Consider the following 14,327-nt stretch of genomic DNA (forward strand, 5'->3'; position numbering starts at 1 on the left):
TTGAGGAGAGCGCATCCAGCAAAAAGACAAAAGAGGGAATCTAATCGTTATGAAAAGGAGACCAAAAAAGTGGCCTCTGATGGCGGACATATCCGGAAATGCGAATGCGCCAAATTTAAATTTCATGACACTTCACAATAATCATACAGTGGTGTAGGGGTTCTAATTTATCTATTTATTTATTTTATATTACATAATATTAATACCACATAATATTAATACATAATACACTTAAAATACTTTTTTTAAGACTAGAACACAATAAAGTTTTAATTAAATAATAACAATAATAGTCTAAAATGTGAAACAATTAAAAAACTTCAATAGAAAATACAAATAATCAGTGACAGTTGGGACAAACAATAACATCAGCAATAACATAACCCAACTAAATTTGATTTCTTAAACAAGGAAAGAGACTCAGTTTCCTTGTTTAATGTGGCCTCTCAAGATGGCACTTCCTGTCTAACAATATTTTTGCCCCCACTACCTTTACATTCCCTCTTTTGTCTTTTGTCTTTTTGCTCGATGGGAGAGCATCTATGAAAACAGGGGCTGCTTTTTTAGATCTGACAGCAGCCTATCACACAGTAATGCACAAGACAGTGCTCCACAATACGATACTCTCAATAACCACCATCTAGTTAGGGTCAGCATTCTTTGCTGCAAAACAGACGGCTTTCAAAAGAACGGCCTCCCACAGGAAAGTGTTTTAGCACCAATGCTTTTTAATGCATACGTATATACAAACGATCAACCCACGCCTACTGAAATCAAGCACTCCCTCTGTGCTGGTAATCTTGCAATATGTGCTCAAGGAAAAAGTTTTGAAGAAGTAGAAGAGAAACTCGAAACTGCCTTAAACACAATAACTGCATTCTACCTGCAGAATTGCCTGAGACTCAATCCTTCTAAAACCCAAGTCTGTGCTTTTCACCTTCACGCAAACGAATCTAAGAGAATACTCCAAATTGCGTGGAATGGCAAAACATTATAACAAACAGACCATCCTAAATATCTTGTCTACTGTTATCCCAGTCAATGAAGAAAAAAAGCTGAAAAACTCATATACAGATATTTGAAGGTAATAAAAGCTATACGAGGGGTAGCTGATGAAAAATCCTTGAAGAAGTACAGATGATTTTGTTTTGTTTTTTAAAACAATCTTGAAAAGTGAGAAACATAGTTTTTTGTCTATAAAAAGTTTATTATACATTCTAGAGAAAAATATTTCAAATAAAAGTTGTAAAGTTCATTCGTTTACCAAATTCCCATCAGTAAACATGAGCACGTATTGATATTAGCCGTCTCATTCGTCAAGTGGCTATTAAATATAATTTATTACCTTAAGCGAGACAGATTATCATGTTACAGATCCCAACTTGCCAGCATTTTAAATTCAAATTGTATCGTGTTGATTTTTAAGTTAATATATTGTGTTAAGTATATTTATGTTATAGTTATTGTTAAGTTATTTACTGGTCGTATTATTTTTTAGAGTTTAGTTTAATTGTGATATAATGATTAAATTTCAAGAAATTCTTACACTAACAGTTTCAAAAGTAAATATTTTTAAAAATCATATGATACATAGGTCGTACATCAGTACGACCCTGTTTGGCTTACACGTGGTTCTATTGACGATTGGGAATTTGTAAAATGAATATGGTTTAGATCATAAAAGTTCTTTATTTTGAGAGTATCCAAAATAAAATACATAAACAATTGACCGAGATCATTATAAAAGGGACACTTATTTTTGTAGTAATTTGTAAATGTTAATAACTTTGTTTTTTGCATAAACATATGTAATAAAAAATAAAACTACTTAAAATTGTGGCGAATTTCAAACAGATCGATCAAATAGTTTATAAATTATTCAATTTGTTTATCCCGGAAAACGATTATTTAAAAAACTGTGCTTGCCCAAACAGTCACTCTTGACTGGAGTAGACCAGTCTAATGTGAAAAACTGAAAAAATCTTATACAGATGTGTGAAGGTTCTAAAAGCTATATGATGGGTAGCTGATCAAAAGTCGGTGAAGACGTACAGCTAATTTTGCGTTGTTTTTCTTTTAAACTTAAAGTGAAAAAAATATGTTTTGCTTACATTACGTTTCTTATATATTTTAGAGCAAAATGGTTCAAATAAAAGTTGTAGACCATAAAAAGTTATGTAATTTGGAGAATATCCAAATTAAAACACATAAAAAATTGACCGAGATAATTGAAAAAACTAACCATTAATTTTGTAGTAATTTATAAATGTTAGTAATTTTGTTTCTTGCATAGCTGCTCCAAAATATGGCTGCTTAAAATTATGGAAATTAATGAGTTATTAAAGTGTGCTTTATATATCACCCAGATCGACCAAATAGTTTATAAGTTCTTCTATTTGCTTATCCCGAAGAGCGATTATTTAAACAACTGTACTTGACCAAACAGTGACTCTACAGGTATTTTGTAAATTGCAATCGATTATTTAAAGCTTTAGTTTTTGGGGTATATTAAAAAAACTTCAACATTTTAATAATTTTTTTATTGAAACATAGTTTGAAAAATGGCTGACTTTTTAGCTTATAAACATACCTATATAATAACTTTGACATTGTTGATGTCACACGCTTATATGTATTCAATCAAAAACTGGTGAAAAAACACACTTTAAAAAAACACAACCTTCTATGACCAACAGGAACCAAGATAGCATTTTATTCTTAAAATCATAGCATTCATAACATTCTTTAAAATCATACTTCTGTTGTTTATTACCATTAAGAGCTGACAATTAAAAGTATTTTAAATGAAGATCTAAATTTTGTGATACAACTTATAGATAGCATATACAGTGAAGGATTAAAAAGTTATAACCCATTAAAATGGTGGTACTCGTAAAATACCGCCACGGAAAAGTGGGGGAAGAACTGTCGAGCTCCGTTTTTTTTTTTAGATCGAAACTTCAAATTAAAGCGCGCTGGCAAAATTTGCAATATCTTGGCTTCTGTGATGTATTGGCAACCATGCAGTGCGGTTACGTCACAATCAGCTGGGGAGAAACTGAGGAAGACAGACGCGACGAGGATTTAATAAATGTATATTGTTATTTTCCATTACGTTTTGGAGTGGTAATTAAACTCGGTAGTATTTCCTATACTGTTGTTATTATTTACAACCCGGTCCGATACATATTATTTGGCGACGAGGATGGGATTCGTGAGTGTTCCAGTTACCTAAGTGCATTATTTCGTCCCTGTGATAAATAAAGCAAAGTTCTTCTTCTTCACAGCAAATATCATTACGGACCCTGATAAGAAAAAATCTACATTTTTTTGTTTGTGCGGTCCAAATACATACGAGATTATTAGATCTTTGGTCGCGCCTTGCAAAGTGTCTGATAAAACTTATGACCAAATCATAGTTGAGTTAAAAAAGCATTTTTCTCCAAAAACCTCGGAAATTGTGTGCAGGTTTAAGTTCTATCGTCGAAATCAACAGACTGGCGAAACAATATCTGTGTATCTGAAAGAATTACGAAAATTGGCAGAACCCTGTGGTTTCGGAGCTAGCCTTGATATAATGCTATGTGACCGACTCGTTTGTGGTATTACCGACGAATCGCTACAGCAAAAATTGCTAACCACAGATAAGTTAAAACTTAAGGACGCGCAAGATATGTGCCTTGCACACGAGGTGGCCGTGGAAAGTTTGGCGGTGCTACAAGAAAGTGAGTCGAGCGCAGATGTAAACGCGGTATGTTTTCGTAAAAATCAACCGGGACAGTTCAAACAACAATTAGCTAATCGCGAAAGGAAGAAATGTTTTCGGTGAACACATTAAATCAACCTGTACATATTGCAGGAAAGTTGGACACATCGAAATAGCTTGTTTTGCTAAAAAGAAGAACCAAAATAACAAACGCAAAGTACATCAGACTACCGTGGAATCTACATCTAATACCGAGCCGGTTTCGAGGAACACTCACAGTGTTTTTTATCAAAGTAGTGACTATGAATTTTCGTTAAATAATGTAACGTCTGATATCATTACCGGTAAATATTTAGTAGATGTGCTACTCAATGACCAAAAAGTGAAAATGGAGGATGACTCGGGCGCGAGTTATTCAGTGATAAGCAAATCAACCTACCATAAAATCTTTAGTGAAAACCGACCTAAAATAGATAAATCTAGTGTTATTTTACGGGACTATCAAAACACAGTGATATCCACATTGGGTAAGTGTCAAGTGGAGGTAAAGCTTGGATTCAAAAGTGCGCGCGGTATTATCGCGTTTTTCGAACAAAAACTATAGAGTTTCTTGGTTTTCAAATTAGTGAAGACGGTTTACGTTCCACTAAAGACAAAATCGCGGCCATAACTAATGCGCCTGCGCCAACCAATAAAACCGAGTTGCAAGCTTTTCTTGGACTTTTAAATTTTTATCATGTTTTTCTAAAGGACAAGGCAACAATTGCGAATCCGTTACATGCACTGCTCTGAATGGACTTTCCCTGGCAGTGGCGTTTCATAGAACAAAAAGCTTTTGATTTATTAAAAGAAATTTTAGCGAAAGAACCTGTGTTAGGACATTACAGTGAACAAAAAGATTTATTTTTGACGTGTGATGCCAGCCCTTACGGGGTAGGTTGTGTGCTTAGTCAACGTGATGATTAGGGACGTGAATATTTAGTGGCGTACCATAGCCGTACTCTATCATCTACTGAACGAAATTTCTCCCAAATTGACAAAGAAGCACTGGCCATAATATCGGGCATTAAAAAATTCCATGAATACGTATATGGCAGGAAAATAGGCATAATAACGCACCATAAACCGTTGTTGGGTATTTTTAATCCGAAAAAAGGTGTTCCAGAAATACTATCACCCAGAATGCTTAGATGGGCTCTTATGTTATCTACTTATGATTAAGAATTATGTTACGTACCAGGTTCAAAAATTCAGAATGCAGGTGCTCTTAGCAGATTGCCACAAAAGGTACATGCGCCAGAACCACCAAGCTCAGATGACGTTTTGATGCTTGAGAACATCCCAAAGAAACTAATATGTGTCAAAGACATTGCCAATGAGACTAAGAAAGATCCAGTGTTATCTAAAGTTTTGCAGTGGACTTGGAAAGGTTGGCCTGATTAGAAAATTAAATTTTCAGACGAATATACTTCTTATCTACTACGTAAAAACGAAATTAGCTGTTATCAGGACTGCCTGTTATGGGGTACAATGGTAATAGTTCCACTTGGAGGGAGGAAAACAATACTGAATTTGCTACACTCAGCACACCCCGGAATTGTAAAAATGAAGTCACTGGCACGCTCATATGTTTGGTGGTCAAATCTCGACAAACAAATCGAACACTTAGTAAATACATGCAGCGAGTGCCAGGAGTCTAGAAATATGCCAAAAAAGGCTCCAATCCATCCGTGGGAGTGGGCCAGAGCTTCATGGACAAGAATACACCTCGATTTTCCGGTCCATTTAAAGGCAAAGTGTTTCTGATTATCATAGACTCGTACTCGAAGTGGTTGGAGGTTAAAATCGTTCCAAATACCTCTAGTGTTGTGACTATAGATGTATTACGTGGTTTGTTTGCAAGAGATGAAAGATTCTTACAAAACAGTACCCAAATGTTTTCAAGAAAACGAAACTGTACTTGTAAGGTCATTTGCTCCAAATGGTCAAAAGTGGCTTCCTTAACGGGTTCTAACTATTTACTTCTTCACCTGTACGGTGTTTGTATACTGCTATCTGGTCACAAATGACCAATTATCAGTTATTTTCTGACCTAACTTAATAAACAGCAAACACTTAAATCTAAGGACTTACCCTATGGTTTACTCTTATTTTATCTATCAACTAATACACTACAACCAACATGTAATAACATCACAACACTATACTCTGCTTTTTGCACTAAACTGTTACACATTTAAACTAACTCAAATGGTTTTGTCCTTATGAGTCTTCTCTTTAGTTCAGTGTTGTCAAGAAGCTGGATTGTCTCGACATTCACTTGATTATGCAGCCTCTGCTTGTGACTTGTCGCTGTTCTCTGGATTACTTCGGTCACAATTTCCATACCCATGTCCTGGTGGAGGTTTCTGTTACGGATATACCAAGGAGCATCAACAATGTTCCTCAGTACTTTGTTTTGAAATCTCTGGATAATATGTAGATTACTAGCTTTGGTACAGCCCTAGAGTTGGGACCCATATACCCATCCTGGCCTCAGTACTTGCTTGTAAATGGATAATTTATTATGAATGGATGTTAAATTTTTTCCAATCAGCCAATACAATTTCGTATACCTAATAACAAGCTCGCCTCTTTTCTTTTTGGACATGGACTTTTCAACGCAGCGTCACGTCTAGGGTGATGCCCAAGTATTTTGCTGATGTTGCATAAGGAACTTTTTGTATCACTTATTCTGACAGGGAAATTTTCTATTTTTTTTTTATTTGTTATAAGTTAAGTTTTATTATAAGTTAATGTGTGCAGATTTAGTCTCATTTAATTTTATTCGCCATTTCTGGTCATTTACTGATAGTTGCAACTTATCAGTCGCTTCTTCACTAGTGTCACCTATCGCTAGTATGACTGTATCATCCGCGAAGGTGGCAATAGTGTTTTGTTGTAGCTCTGGAATGTCACACAAGCTCGCAAATTGAAGAACATTTTTAGATGAAGATCATTTACAATTTTTATGGGAACCATTTTTCTTTAAACTACATAAGAAACCGTTTGTAGGCAAAAAAATTACTTTTTCACTTTTTACTCTACGTCTTCACGGATTTTTCATATACCTCATATCCTCATATACCTTTTAGAACCGTCAAATATTTGTATAAGATTTTTACGTGAAATCAATGATTTTTCCCAGATAAACTTATGTATGTGACAAATATTTGTATTTAAGGCAGTTGTGAACGTACAATTTTTTTTCTTTGATGCTGATAATTGGGTATCAGATATGTATGTTAGAGAGGAATCTCTGACCTCTAGAGGATCACAAGAAGTGGGATCCCGCTTATTACATGTAAGTTACTTAGTTTTTGTTGTAGTACCTATTATTGATTAATATCTACTGTAATAAAAATATTTAGTTCATGAAAAAATGCCCACTAATAAATAAAATTCCAGAATAAGAAGGGAATATAAGCAAATTATTCATGCACATAATTCGTACTACACACATTGAAAATATTGACCAAACATTTTTTAACCTGGGCACTCCTATATGGAATGTGATGGGATTTTCGCTAATAGAAAAACCGAAAAATAAAAATTTTTAGATTTTTGTACCTGATCACTGGTGTGACTTTAAAAGTATTTAATAAAATTTGTTCATAAAATCTCAGATTTTGTGTCCCTTTCAAATTTAAACAACAAAATTATTGCGAAAATCGTGTGATGAAATCGAGAAACATTAAAAACCAATTTTCGTTTAAAAATACTTTAAAGTCTTCTCATTTATTGAATCTGAAAAATGCACTAAGAATGTTGAGCGGCCAGTAAATAATGTTACCTTGGATCGTCTATACCTAACCTACCAATAAAAATTAGAAATAAAAATGGAAAATTTACAGCTACTACAATTCAGCCCCATTTAACATCACTTTTATAATAATTTGCAGCATAAAGCTTATTATAAGCCTATATAAAAATATAAATATTGATATTTTATGGATCGTGGTTTTCAATATAAATAGACGCATAATTTACCATCAACGTAATAAATATACTTATATTTGAAAGAATTTAACGCTAGCGCCACCTGTTGTCCAGTATTTAAAGTTTTATGTAGTTTTATACAGACCTATATGAAGACAAAGCTTCGTCGGCTATTCTCATACCTTTCTACAGCAGATGGCGCAGGAAGTAAAGCTGAAATATAAGATCATGATATGCGCGACATTATTGTTCGATTGCTATCATTAGATTAATTTTAATAGATATTTTGAGCATTTCCTACCATCGTGTTTTTTAGATATTGCAACAAAGATGTACCACAGTATACCTACCTAACACTGTGAATATACTTACAGCATAGTATAAAAAAGAATTTGTGGTTAAACTGTGCTTACAGTTTAAATTTTACTAATTTACTACTACCATCTACTACTTTATTTTATCTTCTTTTTTCTTCTACGATTTAGATATTTTTTCTGCTCCGGCTTCAAGTAATAGGAGCTGTACAAACCTTTTATCTGTTAGTGAATCTGTACTAGAATATGGATCTTGTATATTACTTATTTCTACTTATATAATTCTTTGTATGTTAGAGGGATTTGCTTACTCCTGATATTTTGTATTCTTTTTAAATCTTCACAGCATCTAAAACTTACAAATATAATACCTACTGCAATACGATATAAAGAATTGACTTACCTTAGTAAATTAATATAATTCATTACTATTTCTTATTACACATACCTTACTGTTACACCACAGACCACATTAAGAAAATATTTTCTATTTGCTTATATTAGATCAAGACAATAATGATCGATGGGAAGTACAAAACATATTATATACTGTAGCTACACACCCGTTTACCTACTAGTAACGATTTCTACCCAATGTGTACATATATTATTGTACACCTGACTGAAAACATTTAGACCCATTAAACGGCGGCGTAATTCATAATGCACGTATATTTAACTAGTGTATGTAGTCTTATTATTTTAGACTACGAGGAAAAATTATCGTGAATAATCATCGGGAGCTCTGCTTGTTTTAAATACATACCTAGATTTTACATCCTTGCAAATTTGTAAGCTCCTCCGACACTGAAAGCGAGTGATCTGCCCGTAGTTGATATTGTGCCGCAGCTTCCACTTACTCAACCAACCTTCAGATGCCTTGAAATTCTCAATTCCAAGCTCAGTTGCAAAAATCTCAGCTTTTGTCCTGACCACAGCCCCAGAAAGTGGAATATGGTTCATACGCTGCTGTTGGAACCACTGAATCATAGCCCGATCTAAATCTTCGTGCTGAGGTTTCCGCAACTTCTTCCTGCTATCGCCCTCCATTTCCGCTTCAAGCCACTTTTTTCTGTCTTTCCATATCGTAGCCACAGTTGATTGAGACAGTCCCGTACGGCGAACGACATCTGATTGCTTTTCACCTGTCTCTATTGCCCGAGTTATCAATAACTTTTCTTCCACCGAGAGCACGTTACGCTTTTTCGAAAACATGTTGGCTGTGAAAACACTGAGACACAAGGACACAACTGAAACTGGAAGTGAGAAGTCGTCAATAGATGACAACGTCTGTGTAAAAACAGTTATGCACGCCGCGCGAACAATAAAAGCGTGTCACTCAACGATAACAACCTTTTATAACAATCAGTAAGAGGGGTGGCCGCATTCCTTAAGCGCGAAACAAAACAACCGCTGGACAATGACCTTTCCACTCATGACTCAGGTAGTCGGTAGTCTGGACTTTGAACACAATACAAGAGAGAACGCTGTAAAGAGAGAACGATATCGGTATAGAGAAAGAATTAATACATTGTCCGTATGTGACGAACCAAACAACGTTTACTATTTTCATCGTTATAAAGAGAGACTACTATTAGGTTTCACAACCTGCCAAATTTGTAAGCTCCTCCGGCACTGAGAGTTTGGAAAAGTTCGACAATAAACGGTTGCTAATAACTTGCTATGTTCACACTTGTTATGTTGTTATGGTTATGTTATCATTAAATTAAATAAATGTCACCCATTATTTTTGTTTTGAATGATTAAATCGTTATTTCCATTTAACGCCAAATTCCTAATTTGTGCGACTATATTTTTTACCTATTGTACGATACAAACAACCAATATGTCTTCTGCTGATACACTTTTGTCGGTAGATTTTGAGGTATTTGGCAGGGTTCAAGGTATGTTTAAAAATATACTATTTTAAAATGTTAAATAATATTTTGTTTTAGGTGTATTTTTTCGAAAGGTAACTATTATTACTGAGGTATCGATCAAACAAATGATTCGTTTAATTTTTAGTATACCGAAAAAGAAGCAAAGAGACTGAATTTAAAAGGATGGTGCATGAATACCAAGCAGGATACAGTTAAAGGAATTATTGAAGGAACCACGAGAAATATAGAAGAAATGTTAGTATTTAATTATTTTGCTAAGATTTTTATTTAATCACAAATAGCTATGACAGTATTCTGCATTATAAAAGGAGATAGACAAGTACTTTTGGTCTTATATTCTAAAACAGAATAACAAATTAAAGATCACCCATTATATTTGTTTTATAACAAATTTATGAAATATGCCACCTTCATACTTCCTGTTTTTCAATATTTTCTATTACAGCAGTTGACAATAAGTTGAAAAGGTGAAACAGATATTTTTATTATTTTAAGTTGCTTAGTTTCAGTTGGGAATGTAGTGGGAATATATTGATTTCTTTAGTTATCATTGTATAATATACATCTTTTCTTGATATGAATTAAATTGCAGTTTATGTATAATTAAATAATGAAGCCATCTCTACATTAAGCAACCATAACAATCAAACAGGAGAACCTTATGCTTCCTGTCTTTAAATTTTTAATACTTCATGTATCTGCATCCAGCAAAAAGGACCAACAACTTCATCTTTAAATATCAATGTTTTCATTATCATCCAATGTTTTTAAAACCTTTCCATAATGAAGTAGTGCTTTTAGTACAACTATTTCTACAATATTTTCATGCAAACTTTTTAGAGAGATGCACTCTAAAAATCTTGCATTTTTTAGAATTTGTAATATTGTTTAGTACTTATTGCATCCTATTATGTGACCTTGTATGCTGTTACATTGACTTGCCTGAAAGCATAGTCAGACACTTTCATTTTTATAGAATGACAATACACTACAGCCCTTCATGAGTCCTGGCCTGCCTCAAAACATTCTTCCATCCTTACCTCTCAAGTGCCTGTCTTCTCTATCCCCTTACTCCAATCTTCCTTAAATTGTCCAGATACCTGAGTTTAGGTTGCCCCCTCCTTCTTCCAACTGGCCTGTTTTAGTAATAACATAACAAAATAAATTCCATTATAAGTCAAATGCATTATAATTTAAAAAAATCAACAGTTATATTTGCCTATTTTCAGATGGACGCTAAAAAATTACCTCATGAATACCATTTGTCTTTATAATGCAAGAATTAATAAGTACCTATACATACTATTATCATTTGTGGATTTAGGTCGCTACACATACTATTATCCATTGTTATTTTCCTTGTCATAACTCAAAGATCTTCACCATGGAACTTGTTTGATAATGGAGAATGAAACATAGTACAGTCAAATATGGAACATAGTAAAAAATCAGCATACTAGACTTTACATTATTGGTGTATATATATATATATATATATATATATATATATATATATATATATATATATATATATATATATATATATATATATATATATATATATATATATATATATATATATATATATATATATATATATATATATATATATATATATATATATATATATATATATATATATATATATATATATTATATTTTTTTCCTTTGTTGTGAGCTATTCCGATACCTACTTTGACTAGTTTTCTCCACTTTTTACGTCTTTTACGTTCCTTCACTTGTACTTTCCAGCCTCTTGTTCCCATTTTTTCTGTCAGTCCCAACGGCCTCAGAACTACTTCCTTTGTGGTCTCCCTCTTCTTTTCTTCCCTTGTTCTCCTGCTTGTAGGACTCTTACGATGCTTCTTTCTTTTGGCATTTGTAAAAGGTGTCCCAACCATCTAACTCTCTGTGCTTTTCTACCATCTAACTTTCTGTGTTATTTTAAATCTCTTATAGATCTCCATTAGCTCCTGTTTGTTTTTCTGCACCATTCCCCATCAGCCTCCTTTATCCCACCAAAAACTTTTCTCAGTTTTCTTTTTGGTTGAATAAGTCTGTTGACAGGGGATCTCACTGTTTTACTCCTGTATTTATGTTAAACGGGTTTGAAAGACTTTCTTCTATCATGACTTTATTGACTGTATTAGTTAGTGTCATTGTATTCGTAGTGATCTCATTGCCTCATATAGTTTGTTTTCTGAGATCAAGACGTAGGCCTGTTTAAAATCAATAAAGAGCACATGCAAACCAAGGTTTTGTTCATAACTGTTGTTTTGTAATAACTTAAGCATAAAAATTTGATAGGTTGTTATTCTTCCCTGTCTGAAACCAGCTTGATATTCTCCTATTAGCTCTGTCTTGTTGGTATTTAATCTACTTCATATAATTTTTGCTAATAATTTATATACTACTTTTAATAGTGCGATTCCTCTGTAATTTTCAGACAATTTTATCATCTTCCTTGCGAATCGGGCACATGAGTGCTGTGTTCCATTACTCTGGCATTTTTTAACTTTCCCTTATTTTTATAATAGGTCAAGCTAACTTCTTTCTTGTAGTTGCTTTACATCTTTGTCTTCATCTTCTTCATTTTTTTGTGGGGATCTCTTTTTTTGCTTCTTCTAAAACTATAATCTTGTCCTCTTATCTTCTGTTTATTCTCTTAGTCAGTTTCTATGTCTGTTGTTGTTTCATTTTTATATGTATTCATTGTATTTTAATGAAGTACCTATTCCTTCACTTAACACTATTACTTTATTACATTATTGATGTATTTTATTCATAAATCTAATATTTTTAATCATAGTAAATATGTTATTTTTATTTTTTCTCATTTTTTTCTTTTTTTAGGAAAATATGGTTACAAGAAACTGGTAGTCCTTCTTCTAGGATCGATAAAGCTGTCTTTTCCAATCAAAAAACTATTACACAATACACCTATGATTCATTTAAGATCAAACGATAATTTAGAATGATATTTAGAAAAAGTACCTAAGTAACAAATTCTAGTAGTTTGGATGTAATATATCCTCAAATGTAATTTTAAAACAGTATTTATGGTTTGTGTATTTTTTGGTTTTATTAATATATAACTATTTAAACGAATAATAACATATTTAATATTAATATAAAAGTTGAAAATGGAATACATATATGTTTAAAAATCCTAAAAAGAAGAATGAGTACCAGCAGAAAATAAAAGTAATATTAAGTGAAGGAGGAGAACAAAACAACATTGAAGAAGAATGGAATATCATCAAAACGACAATTACAAATATGGCAAAGGAAACATTAGGTGATACCTCAAGCCAAAGAAACGAGGAATGGTTTGACCAAGATTGCCAACAAGTAATAAATAGCAAAAATATAGCTAGACAGAAATGTCTACAAAGGGATTCCCGATCGAATAGAAAGGCATATGAAGAACTCACAAAAGATGCAAAGAAAATATGCAGAAGGAAAAAGAGAGAAATGTTGAATAGAAAAATACAACAAATTACAGATTATAATAACAGAAGAGAGGCTAGAAAATTTTACAAGGAAATCAAGCAATGCACCCAAGGATACATAACAAGATCAACAGTTTGCAAGGACAAAAATGGGGCAATTATCAGCGAGAAAGAGGAAATAATGAAAAGGTGGAAGGAGCATTTTCAAGAGCTGTTAAACCCAGAAAAAGAACAAAACGAAGATGAAGAGATAATTCCCCACACAGCAGAACAACTAGTTGAGCAACCAACATTGGAAGAAACAATAAACGTCATAAAACATCTAAAAAATAACAAAGCACCTGGCACAGATGGAATAACTGCAGAACTGATAAAGAATGGTGGACATACTCTATGGAGGCGTATCCATAAACTAATCGACCGCATATGGACACTAGAAGTCATCCCAGAAGATTGGAAAGTGGGAATCATACTTCCTATGTACAAAGGGGTAGACAAACGACTCTGCAAAAATTATAGGGGCATAACAGTTTTAAATGTCATCTACAAGATATTATCAGGAATTATATATAGCCGCCTGGAATCGTTTTCGGAGGAGATTATTGGTGAATACCAATGTGGCTTCAGACCAAAGAGGTCAACTATAGAATAATACATATGTTAAGAGGTATACATGAAAAATGTGTTAAATATAACATACCTATTTACAACTTGTATATCGATTTCAAACAGGCGTTTGATGGAGTAGATCGACAAAAGATGTTAAAGCAACTATCTATGTTAGGGATACCCAATAAGTTGGTTAAACTTATACGAATGACTCTGGAGGGTTCCAAAGCTATGGTGAGAATAGATGGAGATATGACGCAGGCCTTTGATATTGAAAATGGAGTAAGACAAGGGGTTGCCTTATCAACAACACTTTTTAATCTAACTTTAGAAGCTGTTGTTAGAAAACTGGATATAAACGGCTGTA

General features: G+C 33.2%; 1 protein-coding gene across 1 annotated transcript; it reads left to right on the top strand.

The window, feature by feature from the left end:
• Window positions 1-9,494: 9,494 nt before the first annotated feature.
• Window positions 9,495-13,022, top strand: LOC140442595 (acylphosphatase-1-like). Its single transcript, XM_072533606.1, has 4 exons — window positions 9,495-9,902; window positions 9,954-9,970; window positions 10,024-10,133; window positions 12,753-13,022. Exons 1-4 carry the CDS (start codon window positions 9,758-9,760, stop codon window positions 12,865-12,867), a joined length of 387 nt encoding a protein of 128 aa, XP_072389707.1. The 5' UTR covers window positions 9,495-9,757; the 3' UTR covers window positions 12,868-13,022.
• Window positions 13,023-14,327: the final 1,305 nt, after the last annotated feature.

The sequence above is a fragment of the Diabrotica undecimpunctata genome, chromosome 6, assembly GCF_040954645.1.
Source record: "Diabrotica undecimpunctata isolate CICGRU chromosome 6, icDiaUnde3, whole genome shotgun sequence".
NCBI lineage: Eukaryota > Metazoa > Arthropoda > Insecta > Coleoptera > Chrysomelidae > Diabrotica > Diabrotica undecimpunctata.